This window comes from Hippopotamus amphibius, chromosome 5, assembly GCF_030028045.1.
Source record: "Hippopotamus amphibius kiboko isolate mHipAmp2 chromosome 5, mHipAmp2.hap2, whole genome shotgun sequence".
In the NCBI taxonomy this organism is placed as follows: Eukaryota; Metazoa; Chordata; class Mammalia; order Artiodactyla; family Hippopotamidae; genus Hippopotamus; species Hippopotamus amphibius.
Genome location: NC_080190.1, coordinates 120921648 through 120947316, shown reverse-complemented (window position 1 = coordinate 120947316; position 25669 = coordinate 120921648). Strand labels below are relative to the sequence as shown.

General features: G+C 41.1%; 1 protein-coding gene across 1 annotated transcript in view; it reads left to right on the top strand.

The window, feature by feature from the left end:
- Nucleotides 1-25469, top strand: part of NKAIN3 (sodium/potassium transporting ATPase interacting 3) — a 575178-nt gene extending 549709 nt beyond the window's left edge. The window contains exon 6 of the mRNA XM_057737552.1: nucleotides 25395-25469. Within this exon, the coding sequence (XP_057593535.1) occupies nucleotides 25395-25408 (14 nt within the window). The 3' untranslated portion in view covers nucleotides 25409-25469. The remainder of the gene's footprint in view (nucleotides 1-25394) is intronic.
- Nucleotides 25470-25669: the final 200 nt, after the last annotated feature.

Sequence of the window (25669 nt, the reverse complement as noted above, 5' to 3'; positions counted from 1 at the left end):
GGTATCCTCATTGTCCTCATTTTACAGACAAGTACGCTGAGAGTTTTCCCAACTCACAGCCTGCAAGAAGTGGAACTAAGATCTGATCCAGATATTTCAGGGACCAAAGTCCATATGCTTTCAAGCACCCAGTTGTGCCTTTCTTTCCAACAGGATAACAACGAAGTTCTTCATAAATAGGTAAAGAAAGATACATTGGTCACTCCCTAGATTAAAACATTCACATTTAAATATTAAGTAGGAATATAAATTACTTGCACAATGTACGAAAAATAACAGGCCAGCCCACTAAAATCTGATTGGATGTGGAGAGGCATGTTAACACACCCAGCGATCTTGCTCCAAATCAAATGTCTTGTTAGCAAGAACTCAATATGTGAAGCTTAGCGTTAGAGTAACAGAATTTTAGGATGCAATTCAAATACTACACAATTGTGAAAACAATGCTGCCCCCCAAAAAAAAGAACCGTTTACTTTTAATAGCTGCAAAATTCTGCATGGCTCTATGATGAAATTCTAATTAATAATCTGCCATGGATAAAGTTTGGCTCAATAAAATGTAACAGAATACGATATGACAAATGTTGTAGGTATGATCTTTAAGAAGCGAAAATGGACCTTCTCTTATTTTCACAAAACCAGATGTAGCATTTCTTCCCCATGGTGGTCACTTCCAGGAAACCTCAGCCACTTCACTGATTTCTCAGCCACATCAGGTGTCAGAGCAGGGAGGGCTGTTCTCCCAGGACTGATTCTGAGGTCGGGGTGGACGTGGTGATGTGGGGTGGGAGGGGTAGGGCTGGACACTTCCGTCTTTTCCCATCTTTCCTGCCAGCATCCACTGAGCTGTGCAAGGATCCCATTGTGGTCTCAGCTGTCAAACTGTCCTGATGTTGGCTGTCTGCACTACAAGGACAAGTCCAGAGGGTCCTGGGCCCTAGACCACCTTCCTGAGCATGAAAACTGCTGCTTCACTTCTGTCTCCCATGTTTCCCACTAATGTCCCGTGTAGCCAACCCTGACTCAGACCCACAGAGAGAGGGGAATTCAGGAAACAATGCAATTCCAACTTAGATACGTTGACCCATAGAAAATCACTACAATGTTTAATAATAAAACGGAAGCATTACTCTCAAATGTGTCCCGTGTAATCTCAATGTCATAGCAGTTTAACATCCAAAATTGTCCATTTTAAAAGTGCCTAAACAAGTTTAATTAATAGTTGAAATTTTAAATTGTTCCATTTTCTTTTGAACTTGGACCTCCGTTCCTCTTCACCCATAAAATTCTGTGCTAATGTAATATATTTATTCTAAAAGGTTTATTTTACTCTACCATACATTTCTGCAATGACAAATGGTTTACAGATTGAAATTTCATTCTCAATGTTACCTTTAGTCTATAAAAGTTCTTAGTTTGTGTAGTCCAGTTATCAATCTTAAATCTTAAATTGGGAAATTTCAGTTTATTCTTCAAGATTGTCCTAACTAATCTTCAGTCTTTGATTTTTTTTTTATTTATTATTTTTTTGGGGGTACACCAAGTTCAGTCATCTGTTTTTATACACATATCCCTGTATTCCCTCCCTTCCTTGACTCCCCCCCATCGAGTCCCCCCCACCCTCCCCGCCCCAGTCCTCTAAGGCATCTTCCATCCTTGAGTTGGACTCCCTTTGTTATACAACAACTTCCCACTGACTATCTATTTTACAGTTGGTAGTATATATATGTCTGTGCTACTCTCTCGCTTCGTCTCAGCTTCCCCTTCGCCCCCCGCCCCCTCCCAAACCTCGAGTTCTCCAGTCCATTCTCTGGATCTGCGTCCTTATTCTTGTCACTGAGTTCATCAGTACCATTTTTAGATTCCGTATATGTGAGTTAGCATACAATATTTGTCCTTCTCTTTCTGACTTACTTCACTATGTATGACAGATTGTAGTTCTATCCACCTCATTACATATAGCTCCATCTCATCCCTTTTTATAGCTGAGTAATATTCCATTGTATATATATGCCACATCTTCTGTATCCATTCATTTGTTGATGGGCATTTAGGTTGCTTCCATGTCCTGGCTATTGTAAATAGTGCTGCAATAAACATGATGGTACAAGTTTCTTTTGGGATTATGGTTTTCTTTGGGTATATGCCCAGTAATGGGATTACTGGATCATATGGTAGTTCTATTTGTAGTTTTTTAAGGAACCTCCAAATTGTTTTCCATAGTGGCTGTACCAGCTTACATTCCCACCAACAGTGCAGGAGAGTTCCCTTTTCTCCACACCCTCTCCAACATTTGTTGTTTCCAGATTTTGTGATGCTGGCCATTCTGATCGGTGTGAGGTGATACCTCATTGTGGCTTTGACTTGCATTTCTCTGATGATGAGTGATGTTGAGCATCTTTTCATGTGTTTGTTGGCCATCTGTATGTCTTCTTTGGAGAAATGTCTATTTAGGTCTTCCGCCCATTTGTGGATTGGGTTATTTGCTTTTTTGGTATTAAGCTGCATGAGCTGCTTGTATATTTTGGAGATTAATCCTTTGTCCGTTGTTTCAGAGGCAATTATTTTTTCCCACTCTGAGGGTTGCCTGTTAGTCTTGTTTATGGTTTCTTTCGCTGTGCAAAAGCTTTTAAGTTTCATGAGGTCCCATTTGTTTATTCCTGATTTGATTTCCATGATTCTAGGAGGTGGGTCCAAAAGGATCTTGCTTTGATGGATGTCCTAGAGTGTTCTGCCTATGTTTTCCTCTAGGAGTTTTATAGTGTCTGGCTTTACATGCAGGTCTTTAATCCACTTGGAGTTTATTTTTGTGTATGGTGTTAGGAAGTGTTCTAAGTTCATTCTTTTACATGTTGCTGTCCAATGTTCCCAGCACCACTTATTGAAGAGGCTGTCTTTTTTCCATTGTATATTCGTGCCTCCTTTGTCAAAGATAAGGTGCCCATATGTGTTTGGGCTTACTTCTGAGTTCTCTATTCTATTCCATTGATCGTCCTTTCTATTTTTGTGCCAGTACCATACTGTCTTGATCACTATGGCCTTGTAGTATAGTTTGAAGTCAGGAAGCCTGATTCCACCAACTCCATTTTTCCTTCTCAAGATTGCTTTGGCTATTCGGGGTCTTTTGTGTTTCCGTACAAATCGTAAGATTTCTTGCTCTAGTTCTGTGAAAAATGCCACTGGTAATTTGATCGGGATTGCATTGAATCTGTAAATTGCTTTGGGTAGTACAGTCATTTTCACGATGTTGATTTTTCCAATCCAGGAACATGGTATGTCCCTCCATCTGTTTGTGTCGTCGTTGATTTCTTTCATCAATGTCTTAAAGTTTTCTGCATACAGATCTTTTGCCTCCTTAAGCAGGTTTATTCCTAGGTAGTTTATTCTTCTTGTTGCAATGGTGAGTGGGAGAGTTTCCTTAATTTCTCTTTCTGCTCTTCCATTGTTAGTGTATAGGAATGCAAGAGATTTCTGTGCGTTAATTTTGTATCCTGCTACTTTACTAAACTCATCAATTAGTGCTAGCAGTTTTCTGGTAGAGTCTTTAGGGTTTTCTATGTATAACATCATGTCATCTGCAGAGAGTGACAATTTTACTTCTTCTTTTCCCATTTGGATTCCTTTTATTTCTTTTTCTTCTCTGATTGCTGTGGCTAAAACTTCCAAAACTATGTTGAATAATAGTGGTGAGAGTGGACACCCTTGTCTCATTCCTGTTCTTAGAGGGAATTCTTCCAGTTTCTCCCCATTGAGAACGATGTTGGCTTTTGGTTTTTCATATATGGCTTTTATTATGTTGAGGTAATTTCCTTCTATGCCCATTTTCTGGAGAGCTTTTATCATAAATGGATGTTGAACTTTGTCAAAAGCTTTTTCTGCATCTATTGAAATGATCATATGGTTTTTATCCTTCAATTTGTTGATATGATGTATCACGTTGATTGATTTGCGTATATTGAAGAATCCTTGCATCCCAGGGATAAACCCCACTTGATCATGGTGTATGATTTTTTTAATGTGCTGTTGCAGTCTGTTAGCTAGTATTTTGTTGAGGATTTTTGCATCTATATTCATCAGTGATATTGGTCTGTAGTTTTCTTTTTTTGTGACATCTTTGCCTGGTTTTGGTATCAGGGTGATGGTAGTCTCATAGAATGAGTTTGGGAGTGCTCCGCCTTCTGCAATATTTTGGAAGAGTTTGAGAAGGATAGGTGTTAACTCTTCTCGAAATGTTTGATAGAATTCACCCGTGAACCCATCTGGTCCTGGGCTTTTGTGTGTTGGGAGATTTTTAATCACTGCCTCAATTTCCGTACTTGTGATTGGTCTGTTCATGGTTTCTATTTCTTCCTGGTTCAGTCTTGGAAGATTGTATTTTTCTAAGAATGTGTCCATTTCTTCCAGGTTATCCAATTTATTGGCATATAGTTGCTTGTAGTAGTCTCTCATGATGTTTTGTATTTCTGAGGTATCCGTTGTGACTTCTCCTTTTTCATTTCTAATTCTGTTGATTTGCATCTTCTCCCTTTTTTTCTTGATGAGTCTGGCTAATGGTTTATCAATTTTGTTAATCTTCTCAAAGAACCAGCTTTTAGTTTTATTTATTTTTGCTATTGCTTCCTTCCTTTCTTTTTCATTTATTTCTGCTCTGATCTTTATGATTTCTTTCCTTCTGCTCACTTTGGGGTTTCTTTGTTCTTCTTTCTCTAGTTGTTTGAGGTGTAAGGTTAGGTTGTTTATTCGATCATTTTCTTGTTTCTTAAGGTAGGACTGTATTGCTATAAGCTTCCCTCTTAGAACTGCTTTTGCTGCGTCCCATAGGTTTTGGGTTGTTGTGTTTTCATTGTAATTTGTTTCTAGATATTTTTTGACTTCCTCTTTGATTTCTTTAGTGATTCCTTGGTTGTTTAAGAGTGAATTGTTTAGCTTCCATGTGTTTGTATTTTTTGCAGTTTTTTTCCTGTAATTGATATCTAGTCTCATGGCCTTGTGGTCTGAGAAGATGCTTGATATGATTTCAATTTTCTTGAATTTGCTGAGGTTTGATTTGTGACCCAAGATGTGATCTATCCTGGAAAATGTTCCGTGTGCACTTGAGAAGAAAGTGTAGTCTGTCATTTTTGGATGGAATGTCCTATAAATATCAACTAAGTCAAGATGGTCTAATGTGTCATTTAAAGCTTGTGTGTTTTATTTATTTTCTGTTTGGATGATCTGTCCATTGATGTAAGTGGGGTGTTCAAGTCTCCCACTATTATTGTGTTACTGTCGATGTCCCCTTTTATGGCTGTTAGCATTTGCCTTATGTATTGAGGTGCTCCTATATTGGGGGCATAGATATTTACCATTGTGATGTGTTCTTCTTGAATGGATCCCTTGATCATTGTGTAGTGTCCTTCCTTGTCTCTTTTAATAGTCTTTACTTTCAAGTCTAATTTGTCTGATATGAGTATTGCTACTCCAGCTTTCTTTTGACTTCCATTTGCATGGAATATCTTTTTCCATCCCTTCACTTTCAGTCTATATGTATCCCTTGGTCTGAAGTGGGTTTCTTGTAGGCAGCATATAGAAGGGTCTTGTTTTTGTATCCATTCAGCCAGTCTGTGTCTTTTGGTTGGAGCATTTAATCCATTTACATTTAAAGTGATTATTGACATGTGTGTTCCAATGACCATTTTCTGAATTGTTTTGGGTTTGTATTTGTAGGTGTTTTCCTTTTCTTGTGTGTCCTACTTAGAGAAGTTCCTTTAGCACTTGTTGTAAGGCTGGTTTGGTGGTGCTGAATTCTCTTAACTTTTGCTTGTCTGGAAAGCTTTTGATTTCTCCCTCAAATCTGAATGAGATTCTTGCTGGGTAGAGTATTCTTGGCTGTAGGTTTCTCTCTTTCAGGACTTTCAGGATATCCTGCCATTCCCTTCTGGCCTGCAGAGTTTCTGTAGAAAGGTCAGCTGTTATCCTGATGGGTTTTCCCTTATATGTTGTTTGTTGCTTTTCTCTTGCTGCTTTTAATATTTTTTCTTTGTGTTGAATTGTCGTTAGTTTGATTAATATGTGTCTTGGTGTATTTCTCCTTGGGTTTATTCTGTATGGGACTCTCTGTGCTTCTTGGACTTGGTGAATTATTTCCTTTCCCATGTTGGGGAAGTTTTCCACTAGAACCTCTTCAAATATTTTCTCAGACCCTTTCTTGTTTTCTTCTTCTTCTGGGATGCCTATAATTCAAATGTTGGTATGCTTAATGTTATCACTGAGGTCTCTGAGACTGTCTTCTAATCTTTTTATTATTTTTTCTTTTCCTGCTCTGTGGCGTTTATTTCCCCCATTCTATCTTCCAACTCACTTATTCATTCTTCTGCCTCAGTCATTCTGCTGGTTATAGCATGTAGAGTATTTTTAATTTCGGTTATTTTGTTATCCATTGTTGTTTGTTTTTCTGAGTTCTTATGAACCGTTTCTTGTACTTTCTCTATTTTGTTATTGAGATTTTGTATCATTTTTACTATCATTACTCTGAATTCTTTTTCAGGCATTTTTCCTATTTCCTCCTCATTTATTTGGTCTTGTGGGTTTTTTTCCTGCTCCTTTGCGTGCATGGTGTTTCTTTGTTTCCTCATGGTTGTCCAAACTTTTGGGATTGCTTGTCCTGGCGATAGAGGTGTTTATAGAAGACTGTCCAAGCCTCAGACTAATGTCCAAGTATTGGATTAAACAAATATTAAGTCTAGGAAACACATACATGTATAAGACACACAATTACTTAATCCATTAGGACATAAGGCTATAGAAAGACCTGACAGAATGCCAGTGTGCTATCAGATATTCAAAAAGAAACCCAACAGAAATTGACAGCTGAAACAGAACAAATCAGAGACAAAAGCAAAAGCGAACACACAGACAAATAACACTTTACACATACAAACATTAATCCAGGGAGATTTTGTAAGCTAGGATCAAATATAGAAAAGAGCTAGAGTACCACCAGACAGAATGGAGATTCTCAGAATGAAATTAGACAGTTGTATTAAGAACTAAGATAAAGACAAAAACCTAATATTAAATACCAAGGTGGTGCGTCATTTGGAGAATAGAGCAAGGAGTCTGAGCAGATCGATAGTGTTGCTTATAAGTATGTTAAGATAAAATAAACTTAAAATGGCTGGAAGAAAGGGGAACAGAAGAGTGTATTGTGGTTGGAAATATGGAAATAAAAAGAAAGGAATAGAAATGTATAAAAGATAGGGATGAAAGGAAAGTATGAGAGATATATTGTCCATACTACCAAAAACTTAGCTAGATATAGAAGTATATAAAAAGGGAAGAAAAAAAAAAAGAATAAAAAATATCATTAAAAAATTATGTTATAAAACTTGTAGATCCCTTAGGGCTAAAATCATATTGAATAAAGGAAAAAAAGAGAGAGAGAGAGAGAGAGAAAGAAGGAAAAAAAAAAAATCCAAAACTGATCCCAGAATGGACCAGTTCAATAGGAATTGATACTATTATTTCTGTTTCCTTAGCGTCTCAGCTGTAAGTGTCCTTCTCCTCGCCTTGGGTTTTTTTGCATCATTCTGTGACCAGCAGAGGTTCCTTTATTGTTCGTCTGTAAGCATCGGTGTGTGGGGAGGGAGAGGGTATAATAGTGGCTCCTTCTCCTGGGAGTGAGTGAGCAGTGGCGCACTGTTGTTTCAGTCAGGCTTGGAGGTGCCTGTTGCAGAGGGACACTGGTGGCTCAGGGGTAAACAGAAAGTCTTAGAGTTGGGCCTCTCTCAGGTTTTTTGTTGTTGTTGTTGTTGTTGTTTTTCAAGGCAGCCTCCCTGCTGCCAGCGTTGCAAGGGGTTTTAATCTAGCCCCACCCAAGTGCCTGAGGGTGCTTGTTATCCCTGAGCGCCTTAGGTGGCCCACAGGGCGTCTCTCCACTGCCTGTTGCAGAGGCACCGAAAGAGAGAGAAAGGCTATGCGCGCGGCTTCCTCCCCCCCCCCCCCCCCCGCAAGCCTGCAGCCTCCAGCCGCTATCATGGCCGGGCAGCTCTCAGGGACGGGCACTCCTCGCCGTGGACCTCTTCCCTCCTGTCCTCTCTGTCTGTGACCTTACTGGCAACAATGTTTCTCACCCTGAACCGGCTCTCCGGTTCCCACGCTCCTGCTCCCAGACCCTCCGGTTCAGCTGTGGATCAACGTCTCAGTCCGGGAACGCTAAGCTGCACTGCGGACCCTCTGTATGTTTCTCACTCCCTCCCGTCTGCCACAGCTCCGCCGCTTCACCCTCTTTGAGCCCTCGTGGATGCCTCCCTACCGGTTATGTCGGGCTCCTTGCGGTCCTTTCTGGTGTCCGAGGCCATCTGCTGGTGTTCAGCTGGTTCTCTGTGGGAATTATTGCATCCTTCGGTGCATTCCCAATGCATCTGTGGAGAGGGATGCATTCCACATCCCTCTACTTCGCCGCCATCAATACCACTCCAGTCTTTGATTTTTTACATACATTTTAGAATCAGCATTTTGATTAAACTGCTGAAATTTCTTACTGAGATTGCTTTGAATCCATAGATTAATTGATCCACAAATTAACTGGTATCTTCACAATATTGAGTTTCACCATCCGTGATGTTTTATATTCTTCCATTTGTAATAAGACATCTTTAATTTCTCTCAAGATAGTTTGTTGTAGTCAATGTGGAGGACTTGCACATTTTTTTTAGATTTATTCCTATGAAGAAAAATTTAGTATTTTCCAGTGACCAGATTTTGTGTTAAAGTTCTTCTTTAGATGCAATTGCAGTAATTGCAATTACTATCTACCAACATGACTGAGCAAACAGATATTGATGAACAAGTCTTAAACATAAAATGAAATATTTATTGGAAGGGTACCTCTTAATAAAATGGACAGAGTGGTTTTGTTTCAGTTAGTTCATGTATTCATGGATGAATATTAGTGATTGTTGGAATGCAATAGGCTACCTCAGGTACTTTCACAGAAAAAAAATATGAGAACAGGAGGAAATTGATTACAACGTCACTCAATTGTTTTAATTCCTTCTTTCCCCAAATAGTTTTGACGGATTGTCTTGTACCAGACATTGTCCTAGGTGCTGAGGTTATAGAAGTGAACAAAATCATACAAGATCAGACAAAAATTCTTGTCTCATAAAGCTTAAATTGTAGTGAAGGGGTCAGACATCAAATAAGATTTTTTTAAGTAAAATATATAGTGCAGCATGGTAAACAGTGATAAATACAAAAGAGAAAAAACAAAGGAGGAAAGGAGATAGGACAGATGGCAAGGAGTGGAATTGTAGATAAAATGGCTGAAATATATGTCAAAAAGTACAATACATAGCGATCCATTTTCGAAAATTATTTTTAAAGTACTGCAACCGATAAATCAGTTACGTTCTCCTCCAATTATTTTGGAAGCAAAAACTGGAGACTACCTACCTTGTCAGTAGTAGCTATTACTTCATCACCCATCACAAGAAATTAAAACTGCCATTTTGCTTAGTGCGCTGGAGGCTTCTACTTCTGGGTGGTGCATTAAGATAAGTGCCTATTCAGATGGTTGAGATGAATGCCTTTCAGTAAAGTGGGAAGAAGACAATTGTGGAAGAGGATGAGGGAACCCAGAACCAGAATGGCCACAGGTACCTTCTCAGGACACATCAGTTTTGGAATAAGGCTCTTGGAATTGGCCTCCTTAAATTAAGTTTGCCCACACACCCTTTGGGAAGTCCTCACATCTACCAAGGGCATGCAGTCCCCAGCTGAAAATACTGGTCTCTTATTGCCTCCCTGGGCGGGGAGTGGGGGGGGTGGGGGGCTGGGATTCCCAGACAGACCCGGGGCTGCTTCCAGACCCTCCAGACTCTCCCAGGGACGGCTCTCAGTGTTTTCCAAGCCAAATTGCCATCCAGGTCATTGAGCTCTATCAGTTTTCCACATCAGTGCTTATGCCTAAGGGGGACTAGATGAAGTGAGAAGGGTCCATTTCACATGGCCGTTACCAGGCAGGAAGAGGTAAACATGTGGGAAAACTCTGATCCAGACAAGGCAGCCTCTGGGACTGTGGACTCTGCAATTCTGCTGGGGCTGACTTCTCCCTGAGCATCTCACTGGTCCCAGGTGCTTCCCTTCTACAGTTTCCCGTGCTTTCTGAGAGATGGAGGAGCTTTTAAACCTCCTGCATCATAAAAGAACAAGAGTGACCCTCCATAAAGCTTGCCCTTGGTGTGTCATCTGCCTGCTTGAACAGCTCTTAAGGTTCCTAAGGTCATTCTGGGCAGGTGGCAGCACAGCCCCAACCACCCCCTCTGGGCATCAGCAGTGTTTGAGGGCACTTTCAAGTTCATCAGGCCCAGCAGACCCATCAGGGCACCCCCATGGCCCCTCAGTGTGATGTGAGCAGCCCGACTGTGGCCTGCGGTTTGGCACAGCAGGTCATGCTCTCCAAAACCTCAGACTCTTCAGACAGGAGATGGTAGCAGATCCATGATGCTGTGGACTAGCTCATTCCCCAGGAAGGCAGGCAGAGCTCAGTCGCCAGCTACCTCGGAAATAACTGGTCTCTCCTAAAAGCCCTTATTATCTGTGGGATGCTGCAAAATCCTCCCTGCGGTCCTTTAAGGGCCTCTCTGCGTGAACTCAGTTGATGTCAAGCCTCTACCCTGGCTTTCTCTTATGAATTCATATCACAGAACAAGTAAATCCCAATGTAACCTCCCCCATATTTATGTTCTTTAAAAAGCCTGAACCGTGCTTCCTTAAGACATTATTACTGGCAACCTATACAGTAAACGCCTATTAGAATAGCCTCATAACCACACAGCAGGAACAGTGATAGAGCAGGAAGTAGATTCAGAATAAATATGCTAATTGGTCCTCATCCTCCTGAGTCTTTTCATTTCTCTGAGCTAAACGCAAGGGTACAGTATCTGCATGTTTCTCAATTCAGAGACAAGGCAGTGTGCAACAAAGCTGGATCAGAAAAAATGCCTGCATTCTGGCTCATTCTTTGGTGAATATAGCTAAACCTGGGACATAAGTGATGGCTTGAGTGCTCTCTGGAAATGGCCTGTGTTGCTTTAGGTGTCAATCAGGTTTGCAGTGCCTGAATGAGGCCCTGAGTCAGTAGCGCTGAGTTATCTGTTGGAAACTTCGCTGATGACCGAAAGTTTCCCGTAGTCAAACAGAAGAGTTGCGATTGGTTGTGAATCTTTCACAAGTGGAAAACAAGTCTGTATTTGTACAGTAAGGTGATGCTGTAAATCCAGAGTAGCTTCGCAGTCTCTCCAGGTCGGTGAGAACCCCAGTCAGGGATTTGCAGTGGCGAGCAGGAGTAACCACAAAGATACTCCCTTGCAAGTAACATCAGTTCTTCCAAGAAGTTGCTTGGCTGTGCCGTTGAAACTTAGCACAGGAAATAACGTTTGAAAGGACTACAAACAATGGAGTTTCCTGGCTGTGGGCTCTGCCTGAGGGATCTTTTATTGTAACACCTCTGTTTCTGAGAACCGGTAGGGAGGGCAATGCCCTGGGAAACTGGCTTTCTGCGCCACTGAGGCCAGCTCTTAATTGTGCTACTTTTTTTTGTTCTACATTTTAAGACTTTAATAACCAGAGTATATAGAATTCAACTCAATTATACTAAGGGTCACCTACCCAGCTGTGCCCTGCCCCCTCTTTCTGTCTTCCCCGTCTCTTCCAAGGCCATTCTTCTGGCAAAGACTTTTTTTTTTAAATAGATTTATTTATTTATTTTATTTATTGGCTGTGTTGGGTCTTGGTTGTTGCGCGTGGCCTTTCTCTAGTTGTGGTGAGTGGGGGCTACTCTTTGCTGTGGGGCCTCTCAGTGCAGTGGCTTCTCTTGTTGCAGAGCGTGGGCTCTAGGCGTACGGGCTTCAGTATTTGCAGTACGTGGGCTCAGTCATCGGGGCTTTCAGGCTCTAGAGTGCAGGCTCAGCAGTTGTGGTGCACAGGCTTAGTTGTTCCGCGGCATGTGGGATCTTCCCGGGGCCAGGAATGGAAGCTGTGTCCCCTGCATTGGCAGGTGGATTCTTAACCACTGTGCTACCAGGGAAGCCCCCTGGCAAAGACTCTTATGTGGTGTTCTCACTGTACTGACAACAGATTTCGTGGATGTTTCCTTTCTAAACTTTCTTTTCTAATACTTCTGAAAACCCATCCGTGCCTCTTTTACTACTTCCCAGGTTTCACTGAAATGCATCTGCTTATTTCTACTGGAGGAACTCCTGAATTCAGCATCTTCTCTCACATCTTTCTCATAACAGTGACTTCTAGAATGCACAGTTGCTTCACTTTTTAACAATGTGATATAACCACCTTTCTGCAAGCTTAAAAGCTGAAGATGTTTCCTACTGAGTTGTTTTCAAGTGTTTTAAGTCATCTTAAAAAAAAAAAAACTTTATTTTTTTAAAGCATCATTTAAAAAAAACCTTTCAGAATCTATAAACTTGCCTTCTATTTGCACTTCAACTTATCTCTTTACTTAAACTATCTCCCTGCTCTGGCAAAGGGGAAGTGTTGGTGTGTGCATTAAAAAACTCTTCTGATATGGAAACATCAGGCTTCCCTTGTCAAGAAGCCACATTGTTGTGTTCCATCCATGAAGAATTCTTGATGTTTTCACTTTCTCAATTACCTACTTTTCAATGATTCCTCCTTTTCAATGATTCCTCCTTAACAGTTACTTTTTTGGTAGTCTTGTCTAGTTCCCAAAATTTATGTGTATAAATTTTGTGTATATATATATGTATATATATGTGTATATATATATACACATACACACACATTAGGGTAAATAAACTACAATATTTTTTCCACCTTTTGGATATTATGAATAATGCTGTTATAAACATTTGTGTACAAATGTTTGCGTGAATATGTGTTTCCATTTCCCTTGGGTGTATACCTAGGAGTGGAATTACTGGGTCATATGGTAACTCTACACTTACCTTCTTAAGAACTGCCTAACTGTTCTCTAAAGTGGTTGCACTAGTTCACATTCCCGCCAACAGTGTATGAGGGCTCCAATTCCTCCAAATCCTTATCAACATTTATTATCTTATTTTTTCATTATAGCTATTTTAGTGGGTTTAAAGTAGTATCTCGTGGTTTCAGTTTGCACTTCCCTGAGAATATTTTTGTAATGAGGTTGACATTGAAAACAACAAATAAGCAAACAAACAAACAAAAACACTTCAGGATGACACAATACATTTCCTCTCTTTGCTTCTCTTAGTCAGTCAGAGGTAGGGTTATTTCAGCCTTTAAAGAACGACTTGTAAATGAATCTGTTTCCTACAATGATTGTGAGCATTTTTATAAATGACTCTCGTACATTTTAGTTGCATTGCATTCAAGATCAGTTGAAGAATTTAAATCAAATTATTCAACAAATGCAGCACCCCCAAAATCATTTTTTGAAGCTTTTTAGTAAATGGCAATAAGTGAAAGCTTATAAAAAAGGAAAATACTGAAATTTATGCTCACAAAAGCAAGCAAACTGGACAAATTAGAGTTCAAATGTTATACAAAATTTAATTTTCAATTGTATAATTTCCTTTTGAAATTTCTTGACCTGAGGAAAGACTCTTTTGACAGAGCTCCTGTTTTATTCGACAGATTTACATTCTGCACCAAAATGAAAAGACGTTGATTTGTGAGAAGATCTAAAAAGAATCATAAGTAGATACAATTTAAGTTTTGTGTCTTGTAAAATTTTTGGCAAAGAAAGATGCACTAAGTGGAGATAAAATAACAGTGCCTGGGAAAGTATTTGGGCTAAGCCATATTACACCTATCCTTTCTTTAGCAAACTTGCTTGGCATTTACCAGCATCTATACAGAAAATATCTCCACAGTTAAAAATACTGTGATTTACAGAGTCAAGGTATCAACAATTTCAACTTTACTAATCATAAAAAGAAATTTTGAATAAGATTGTAAATAAATTTATGAAAATAATAAAACTATATTGAAAAATATATATTATGTATGTATTTACATAACATATATGCATACATAATATATATTTTTCCCCAAAATATCAGTGATATGATATATTAGAGACAGAGATGGGCTAAGGAGCAGATTCATGGCAGTACCTGAATTTATACCAAGAATAATCATTCTGTTAATGTTACATCTTAACATTCAAATGATAAATGTAAAGTTTTCTTTTTATTTTGCTTTAGTGAATACAGATAGTCATTTCTTATCTTTATTTTTACAAATAATTTTATTTTGAATATAATTTTTCAGTTGAATAATTTTATTCACATATGTATATAATTTTGTTTATTTTTAATACCCCGTTTAACTTCCAAAAGTGCCCTGTAAATTACAGGATCATTCAACTTTTAATCAGTGATCTTAATCGACGGATTGATCTTTCTTCTAAACTCCCACCTATCGGTCAACAGGATGAGGGAGTAGATATCTGATTAAATAGCTAACCTGATAAAAACTTAATCCCATCTGACTAAATGGCTCCTATAGGCACTGCTCGTTCTCTCTGGGAAAATCTTTTTGGTGTCTCAGATTGACTGCCCTCTCACGCTTCTCTCCTTAAGATTGTGTCCAGGTAACCTATGTGACTTGGTAAGAAAAGGATGGGCTTCAGGCTTCTCTGATCTCCAGGGGAATTACCTGGAGATGGTCCTTTGTTACTTGGTTGTTGTGACCCCTAGAGGACTCCAAAGCTCATGTCTACACGGTGATCTGGTGAAGCTTCACCTCATCTCCTCCAATGGAGGTGAAAGGATAGAGCAGGTCAGAGTAGGTCAAGAATTCACTAGACCTTCTAGGCTAATTCATCTCTCTCGAAATCACAGTTCACTAGCATGCCTGTCTTGAGTGGAGGATATGATATAATAGTCATATGCTGTGTACCTAAACACACACACGTGCACACACACACAGAGTTGAGTGCTATAATATAACCAGAGCTTGGTATGACCTAATTAATATTTTTAATGAACTAGGACACACACACAAAAAATAACCAGGAGATATGAACTAAGATTAGTCGTGGACATTAGGTTAGGAAAAGAAAGATTGGGGCTTTGATCAAAACAGAAAGAAATTAGAATATTACCAAAAACAGTGAGCCTATACAGACTGTGAGGCAAGTACCACAACACCAGAGAGAAGTCAAAACCTGCTCTGCAAAATGCAGATGCTTAGGGATTTCCCTGTCGGCCCAGTGGTTAAGACTCCGAGATCCTAATGCAGGCGGTATGGGTTTGATCCCTGGTCGGGGAACTAAGATCCCGCATGGCGTGGCCAAAAAAGTAAAAAAAAATTAGGGGACTCAGCAAAATGCAGGTGCTTATTTGTCAGGGATGGCTTGAGGACAGGAGGCAAGGGCATAGATTTTGTGATGTCTCAAAGGTCTTTCTAATGATGCAATAAATATTCTTAAGGGAAAAAAAATGGATTCTGGCAACAAGAAAAAAAGGTATATCTTTTGATATATAGAGGGGACGGTCATATCTGTATGCCTAAGGACAAACACATTATTTAAAATCTAATGTTATTTAATGTTACTTCATTTTTCACTAAAGCCAGTAACAACTGTGATTTTTCAGTCCCTAAAATCCGAAGTTCTATGTGTGTTTCTTAAAATTTCCCCATTTTTTGACCATTGGTAATATCTTGAATGGTCTTTATGTTAAACACACATTCTTCTATTTTGTGGTAGACATATTTTTGTTAAAATTATTTTTATGTGTTCTTTTTTAATCACCTAGTATTATGTGAGTTTGCACATTTATTCATATTGGGCTGTGTTGTATTTCCAGTTGATTTCATAGGTGGACTTGATGCACACTCCTACTACCAGGATCATGTTGAGTTAAAGCCTGTTCATCTGTAAGTAAAGGTGTGATGAGATGGAAAAATTTAATCCTTCTAACTTGGCCAAAACTAACCAAACCTGAAATAATTCGGACCTACCACTACTAATCATTGGTTTAATTTTCCACTCATATTTGAAACACACCTTTCACATGTAACCCAACATTGTCATTATTATTGTTCATTCCTAAAAAGACTTGAAGTAGGTACCATGGTTTATGTTTCTACAATGATAGTTTTATTTTTCTCATCAGTAGTTAATTTGTAAATTGGGGGGGGGGGGTGGCAGGGGAAGGATGATTTGGTCTACAAAAGAGAGACTAAATATGTCTTGGGGGCAACACACCAGAGGGAAAGGGGAAGAAAGACTTGGTTGGGATCCAGGCTCTATGTGTGTGGTCCCAGGGGCCTCCCTTGAAGTCCCTGAGACTTGGTTCTGTCACCTGGACTGTAACTTCATAGGTGGAGGAGGGAGGATGGATGAAATGGGATAAGGTATGTAGAGCATCTGTAAAGCTGCTCAGGAGTGTGCCTAGTACTCAAATATTTGACTAACCAGAAGGAAGTCAACAACTAAAACAAGAACACCTCAAACTGGACAGATTTCAGCTGAGTATAAGAAGGAATCATGGTCACTTGATTGATAAAATACTAAAAAACAAGAAAGTAGATACCATGACTCCATTCCCAGAAAACTTTAAGTAGCAAATAGACAATTGTATAAAATAATAGCTATCATGTACACTCTGCATATATTATCTCACTTAATCCTCATGGAAATACTGTAATGTCCTAATTAGTAGTCCACTTTATAAATAAAGAACCTGAAGTTCACAGAAGTAGACAACTTTCCCAAAGCCTCTCAAGTAGAAAGCGGTGGAGCTGGGGGTCTTTCCTGGGTGATAAACTCTCACTATAACATTGTGGACTTGCTCAGATCACCTTCCGATTCTCTCGGCCCACTGCTTTGTAATTTTGTGGTGAGGAACTTTGTAACACAGTCACGCATATGAAAGTCTTCATTGGCTGCCTCTTTGCCACAGTGGTTCCTGCCCAAATCTGCAATGCCTCCCCCAGCTTCTCTGGGGACAGAAGTCCTGAGAAGTCTGCACTGGTTCCTCCACCTCCTCGCGTGGAATTAATTTCATTCCAGCAGAATGAGCTAAAGGAAACATAGCTCATGGGCTACACAAATCAGCGCTGTGCCTGTCACATGATAGATGTTTAAATATATGTTGGTTTCTTAAAGCAAATCCAATTTGGAAAGACATTCACCCTGTACAACATTTCAGAACCAACCAGCCACCACCTCATTACTCATGCTACTGAGCGCTCGTAGATGATCTGCTCCAGAGGTGGATATCTGTGGATGCGGTGAACAGGCAGGGATTGTGACAATAGCAAAGATGATCAGAGCACTGGAAGTGAGAAAAGTACTGAAACAATGCCTAGCAGTGACTGGCAGAGTCTTCTATATACTTGTTATGTGAAAAGAGGATGATGAATGATTTCTTTCATCTCCACTGTGAAAAAGAAATAACTTAGTAGAGAAATTGCAATATGAAAGATGTCGGTCAGATGGAAGAAAGATCTTTCTATTAGGGGAGTTATTAAAAGCGGCAATTGATTACTGATGGTGATGGAATCGCCTTTCTTGCATGACACGCATGTACCCATGTGCCTGAAAAGGGTGTCCTGTGGCATGGCCCAGAGGCAAGTGACTTCTGTCTCTGCTTCCTAAAGTCCCTTCCATCTCTGTGAATCCAGAACACATGAAACGTGTGTTAGATTACCTAAAAGGTTTTGATCGACTCCATTCCCTCCTCAAAGGACCTTCTTTCTCAAGTACCCTGTTCACTGCTGACCTCCCACACCTTTCCAGCTGAATGCGGTATCAGCTACAGGCTGCAGAAAGCAAGAGCACAAGACTCCACTTTGATAGATGATGCATATCATGACGTCAGATGAATATGGAACGCCTTTCAGCCAGGAAGGGAGCAGGAACCTGCATGATCAAACTAAACCTGAATTAAAATCATTGTGCGTGGAACAGTTTAAGAGGTCAGTGTGGGTACTCCCCTCAGGTGTGCAAATATGACAGGGTTTATCCAGTCGGCGTAGGTCACCTTGCTTGATTTCTTTCAATAAAGCCTTTGTATTGGATTCTATTGTAACCAGCACAGTGATGCCGTATCCGTTGTACCAACAACAGACTAGAGGAAGAGCCAGTCTTCTGCACTAAATTGTTAGAAGGGGCATGAACCCTGCCTTTTGAGCTTCATTAAGGTGCTAATCTCCATGGGGTGGTTTATAAAAAAGCTGCACACTTGTGCAGGGAGCCCTCTTTCTTGTGTTTGATTGTGTCATTGTTCGTAATCATAAAGTGCACTTTTCCAGGGCCCACAGTCCAGCTGCATGTGAATATGTGCACTGGGGTGATGTGATGGGTGTGGCCGTTCACACATGGACTTGGCCTTTCATGCTTTGTCTCTCATTAAAGTACCGGCATCAACAAATGAACTTGTTTACAAAACAGAAACAGACTCAGACATAGAAAACAAGTTTATGGGACTTCCTAGGTGGCTAAGTGGTTAAGAATCCACCTGCCAATGCAGGGGACACAGGTCTGATCCCTGGTCCAGGAAGATCCAGCATGCCGCAGAGTAACTAAGCCCATGAGCCACAACTATTGAGCCCATATGCCACAACTACTGAAGCCCGCATGCCTAGAGGTCGTGCTCTGCAACAAGAGAAGCCACCACAATGAGGAGCTCGTGAACCACAATGAAGGGTAACCCCCACTCGCTGCAACTAGAAAAACCCCATGTGCAGCAATGAAAACCCAATGCAGCCAAAAATAAATAAATAGATAAATTTATTTTTTTAAAAAAATAATAGGAGAAAGAAAAGAAAGAAAGAAAGAAAAAGAAAGAAAGGAAGGAAGGGAGGGAGGGAGGGAGGAAGGAAGGAAGGAAGGAAGGAAGGAAGGGAGGAAGGAAGAAAAACTTATGGTTACCAAAGCCGAAGGGTAGGAGAGGGGTAAATTAGAAGTTTGGGATTAACAGATACACACACTACTGTATATAAAACAGATAAACAATAAAGACCTACTGTGTAACACAGGAAACCACACTCAATATCTTGTAATAACCTATAATGGAAAATAATCTGAAAAAAGGGTATATATGTATTTATGTATGTGTATGTGTATAACTGAATGACTCTGCTGTACACCTGAAACTAACACAACATTGTAAATCAACTGTATCTCACTTTAGAAGAAAAAAGTAATGGCATCAAGCTATCAGGACCCACTGGTTAAATAAATTGGTTTACTTCCATTTACAACTGTTTATTGATCACTTATAGCGTGTGTACCAGGCCCTGGGCTGGAGATACAAAGATGAGTAATACTTGAACTCTCACCTCCAGCGGCTAATGATCTAGGAGAGGAGACCTGCGTAGAAATACGTAGATACAAAACCATGTCCTTAAGGCAATTTTTTGCAGAAGAGGGAATGTTTACTTCTCACTTGGGGAGAGAAGACACCACTGGGATGTGATGCCTGAGCTGATGTTTGAAAGACGATGAAGAGTTTGTCAAAAGCAGAAGATGACGAGGGTCCCCTCCATGGAGGCTCATTTGCCTAGCCACTCTGCAGAGGATAAAATTGAAATTTGTGCCTATCCAGTCTGGCCTTCACCATAGTTCTCACTTAAAGTCAGCAGACCTACAAGGAAGCAGTTGTTTAAGCCGAGAAGGAATCTTAGCTGCTGGTGGGGATGCTCTGAGATCCCCAGAAGCCACTGCTGTGCCATCTAAACAATGTCATCCTTTACGCCTGAGGCTATAGAGATGCTTCCAGTGACTGTCGTCTAGGTCTGGCTTGGGGACACGTGATACACAGGGCAAGGGGAGCCTGTGCTGGGGTCCATTGTCTGGCCACGGCCGCAAGTGAGGGGCTGTAACTCGCAACATAAGTAAGCCCTGGGTCTCTGCCAGGGTCTCCTCTGTTGCTGCTACTACACCACCTTTCATGATGCGGGAAGGGCCAGGGCAAGTGTTGCTCACGTGATCGTCAGTGGCTTTGAAGAAGACACCTATACAGCAGCTTATGGTGGAAGCAGCAGTTACACCCAAGGGAGAGGACTAACAGAAGCAGGTTTACCCCTCAGGAAGAAACAGAGCTTGGCGTAAACCCAAGCAGCTCTGAAAGAGATACAGGTATTCAGGAAATGACGTCATAGTGAGCAACTGAATTACTTTAAGGTTTGTCAAAATCATCATAATGGTTAGCGACTGGGTGGTAGGAAAATTAAGCTCCATGGAGCAGTAACTCTCCACGTAAAAATAATTAGACCAAGGCAGTTTATCAGGGAAAGACAGCAGTGGAATCTCAGAACTGAGTTTCACAAAAGGAGTAGAGAGATCTGATGATGCTAGAAATTTCCATGAGGAAGGTGCCCTGTGACTGCGGTTAAGAATGGCTTGATGAAAAAAGCTTCTCTTGTTACTTTTAGCCAATCTTTTTCTAAGGTTTCCAATGAGAGCTTGACTTTTCTCTGGTATCTTGACTTCTCTGATTGCCTTTGCAGGAGGCTAATTTTTCTTCACAAAAATTGTTACATGCTATGTGGCCACTGCTGATTGAGTGTCTGCTACTGCAACTAAGTACAGAAGACAGACTCGGCTGCCCCCCATTTCAGGCTGGCACTGCCATCAGCCCCACTGCACCTGCACCCCTCACCGTCCAGACTCAGAGGAAATCCACCTCTGATGATAGGCTGCTGGATGGAGCCAGAGGTGGTCACATCCGCCCGCTCTTTCCTGAGAACAGATGTTCTGTATGAGTATCCTTACAAGTTGATGCCAGGCCATTCTGCATTTACAACATCTAGCTTAAAAACCAGCTAGGAGGACAAATTAGAGGGAGGGGTCTGTGTGTGTGTGTGTGTGTGTGTGTGTGTGTGTAGGTGGGAGGTGAGAATGATATGCTGTCAAACCCTGATTTAACAACCAATAACCACCAGAGATGTATTAATATTAGTAAACTGCAACTGGGGAACCATCATTTACCCCATCACTCCTCCATTTCTTGACCAAGCACCTGAAAACTAATAAAACAATAGCTCTCTGGCTTTATCCTGTTTTCACTCATCCTCGATTGGCATTCACACCTTCATATGCATCTAGGTATCCATGTGCCTGTTCCCGCGGCATGCAGAGCCAGGTGTCCGTGACCTGCGCATAGAATGGCTGGCTCACTTTTCCCATTACTGAGCATGCAGTTCTCTTGCACGAGGGCGCCTGTCAGTCCCTGGAAACGTGGGCTCTTACACAGGCATTAACTCTCCGGGGCGGCCTGAAGCATGTAGGGCGCCACAGCTGTACAGCACTCAGCGACCTCTGAGTGGTCCCAAAGGAGAGACGGCTTCCCTGCCCGCCTGCCTTCCTAAGCACAAAGAGAGTGGCACTTAGGGCTCACTGCCCTCCTTGGCTTTGGAGGGCCTTCCCTTTGTCATCATCATTCATGACTTTTTGATCCATCCTGGGAAATGATTATACTATTTTAGGGACCGTATAAGAACACACGCTAATGTGTAGCTGTTTGACCAAGTAGCAGTGAAATGGCTGTGTTTATATGGCTCACGCAGTTCTGACTCATCCCTGCACTGGCCAGTTCACGTACCACTGTCCTTGCTAGGATGGAACGAGGCCATCAGCCATGCAGCTGGCCACGTGCAAGAGGGACTCCACAACCAGTGGTCAGTCATCTGTCCTACGCCTCACTGGGGACACAGAGACCTTCTCATTTGACACGTGACCTCACGCACTGCCCCCAGGGCCTTGAGGAGCCTCATCTTCGTGCTGCCTTGTGAAGCATATAAAGCCCTTTCCAAAATGAGAAAGCTTGTATCCACACAGTGCCCCCCAGGGAAGCTGTCAATTCTTGTTTTTCCCAGAATCACAATTCTTCTCAATACCTGTCACTGCTGTCAACGACAAGAAAATAAGTAGTGGTATAGAGACACAGAGTATCTCACCCCGACAACAATTAATCAACACAAGTAAAAGTAACTTCATTTGGCCCTGTTTTCAAGAGAAATTATCCACTGATTTTAAAAGGTAATGAACATAAACCAAATTTTATGTTAAATACATATTTTTCATTTTATAGTCACATCAGAAATATGTATAATCCCCACGTTATGACAGATTCTGGGAAGAAACAAGACATAAGAAAGAATGTACAAAATAGAGTCAAGTGTGTGCGCACACACACACACCCCAGAAGTGACACAGAGAGATTTAAAAAAGCACTAGAAAAAGAGAAAATGACAGGCCTATCAGGAGATGCACTTTGAAATAACATCACTATCATCATTTGATTTCATTCTGCCTTGATGGTTGGTACCCTCAGGTAACTGCTAACGTATTTACAAACATCTGCAAAAAAAAAAAAAAAAGATCTTAAGGATCCCAAAACTCAAACTCTTCTACCCAGACTAATTGATCCCTCGTTAAGAGTGACAGCTAGAGATTATGTACCTCCAGAGGTGATGCAATAAGAAGACACAGCATCATCAGTGAAATGTCTTGGACCAACTGATCTTGGACTGAAAGTGTAGAATATATAAGAAAAACAGAGTACGTTAAATCTCACCACAAGGAAGCAATCAGCCAATCTAGAATGTGGGAAATAGTGCAGGGCAAACGAAAAAAAGGGGGGAGGGAGAAGTCTTACAATTTAAAAGAGATTTAAGAGACATACTCATCTAATACAATGTGTATACCTTGTTTGTCCTCTGATTTCATTGGTTTCATTATAAAACCAACTGTAATGAGATGCTTTTAGACAACTGGTGACATGCAAACATGGACTGGATAGTAAATGATATTAAGGAATCACTGCCTGTTTTGGTAATAAATGGGTTTTTGAAAAAGAAGAAAAAGGAATTCTTATCAGTTGAACAGAGTTTCTAAACCTCAGCACTCTTAACCCTGGACCAGATAATTCTTTGTAGTGGGGTCTCTCCTGTGCATTTTGGGATATTTAGCAACAGCCTTGGCCTCTACCCACTAGATGCCAGTGGTACATCCGTGTGCATGTGTGTACATGTGCATGTGTGCACGCGTGCACGCATGTGCACACACACAGACACACACCCCTTGCCAAATTGTGGCAAACAGCTAGTAAATGTGCATGGCTAGGAAGAATCACCGAGTCATGGAACCATCACTGAGGTGTGCCCGTGAGTGACACACGACAGGACGTCTAAGATTTGCTTTTAAATACTCTAGCCAAAAAAAAAAACAAAACAAAAAAACTTGTGGTGGATACATGAAGCTTAACTAGACAGTTTTTATTTTAGTTGAAGCTGGATGGTGAATCTATAGGGATTCATAATACCATTCTCTTTACTTCTGTGTACATTTGGTTTTTAAAAATCCAACTGTTAATAAAACCTAAGGCGGGGTTGCCAAATAGGTTTTCCTTTCAGTGTCTCCTCTCAACGTTGTTTCACTGCCTTCCTAGGAAACTCCCCGCAGACGTGTTTCCCAATGCCGGAAGTAACACTCCAGAATTCCTACCTGGCATCTTAGGAACAGGTTCAGCCTACCTCGCTGCTTTTCCAGTCCATGTTGCTAAAGCCCCAAAGCAGAAAATAGTAGCTATAAGCAGAGGTGACGTGAAAGATAAGGGCAGTGAGTACCTAGACGTTCCCCTGACCCCCACCAACACTCTCGCTAACAGAGAAAGAAAATACTTTCCCCTGCTGCCTTATCCCATTCTAGAAGAGTCACCTGTTGGATAGATGAATAAACTTCCACTCTCCTCTGACTGAAATGTTGTATCAAACTACAAAAATCCCACCATTATAATCTCATCCCTTTATCTTTCCATTTTAAATCCTTGTTCAACTGCACTGGGGTCACACAGCTAGATATTTGGGCTACATCTATCAGAAGGCAGAGAAATAGGAGAGCAGAGAAAACACGATGAGATGAGAGAAGGGCTCCCACCTCTGAGGGGTGAGGAGGGAGCAGAATTGACAGGGAGAAGAGTGGCTGCCAGAAAGTGAAGCTGAAAAGTTGGACCTTTTTTTTCACCTATTTCAAATTATGACTAAAAAGTCCATTCTGAGCCATAGAGAGAGTCACTGAACTGAGTTAATGGAAGAGAATTGCTGGATGGGGATATGAAATAAGTATGAAACATGGTCTCCACTGGCAGCCTGCCTATAATTTAGTTGGCGGGAGAAAACTTACGTAGCTGAGTGAAACAATCAGAGCACAATGAGTTGTGAAGCTGAATGCCATTCGCTCCACATGGGGTCCAGCTGACAGCATAAGAGTTGCCATTAGCAGGATGAGGAAGCAACACAGCTGAGGTAGAAGTGGAGGTGTCACGGAGGAGAAGGGATTTCAACTGAACTTCAAAGATAAATAGGTTTGGATCCGCTAAGACTTTTCACAAGAGAGAAGCCGAACAAAAGCACCCAACAAGTACTTATTAGGTGCCAACTGTGTAGCAGACACTGTGTCAAGGTTGATACTGTACCAAGATGCTGCAGCCAGAGCCCTCACCTTCCAAAGGCTGACTGCCAGGTACGGAGTCAGAAAGATGCACAGTCTTTGTGAAATGTGTGGAGACAAGAGTGACTGGAGATGAGAGTGTGTATTCCAGAGACACAGAACCAGGAGGGGGTGTGTGTGTGTGTGTGTGTAGAGAAAGAGATTTTAAGAAATCCACTCATGTGATTATAGAGCTGGCAAGTCCAAATCTGCAGGGTAGGCAGGCAGACTAGAGACCCGGGAAGAGCTGACGTTGCATCTTGAGTCCAAAGACAGTCCTGGGGTCAGAATTCCTTCTTCCTCCGGGAATCTCAGTCTTTGCTCTTAATACCTTCAACTGATTAAACATGATCCACCCACATAATGGCGGGAATCTACTTTACTCAAAGTAAATATGTTGATATAAATGTTAATCTCTTATAAAAAAAATACTTCAAGTGACTTTTAGACTGGTATTTGACCAAATATCTGGGTACTATGGCCTAGCCAAATTGACACATAAAATTAGCCATCACAGGGTAGGATGTATATAAGGGACAGGGGTGGTATGAAAGCCAGGCTTGGATGGTTCTTGATCAGTCAACCAACAAAAGCCTATAGGAAGGTCAGGCTAGGGGTATATCTGGCCATTTAGAGGCATAATACTACCCTATCATCTTTACCCCAAGGCCACCAAAGGCAACACCTTTACATCACTCCCCACATGGTATGTGGCTGGCACTTCTCTCCCAGGAAACCACAAGTCCTACCCTCTGATGTTTATACCTGCTTGCCCTGCCCTGATCTGAAAAGCAGGGAGCTCAGGTGTTTTGTTTACTTATTGCTACAGCCACGGACACAGACAGCACAAGGCACGTTTTGCCTTTTAGAAAGCCTGGATGAATGGAAAGGAAATTTAGATTTCAATTTTGAAGTTTTTTAAAGCAATTCATCCTTTCTGTTGCAGGTCGAAATAAGTAATGACACTGACTCTGAAATGCGGTTACTGAACCTGACTTAGGAAGCAAAGCACCATTGACAGCACCTCCCTGCATCGACACGCCTCACGTTCTTCCAGAAGATGGACTGCACCTTCCGCTTTCCCACGAATCACAGGGTTCTCCGGGCACAGCCTGTGTGTTATTAGCATTGTTTGCTAGATGAGTTGTAGGTACTTGGGTGGGTATTTTTTTTAGTCATTTCCTTCTTATATGAATACTTGTAAATTGTACCCAAAAATCG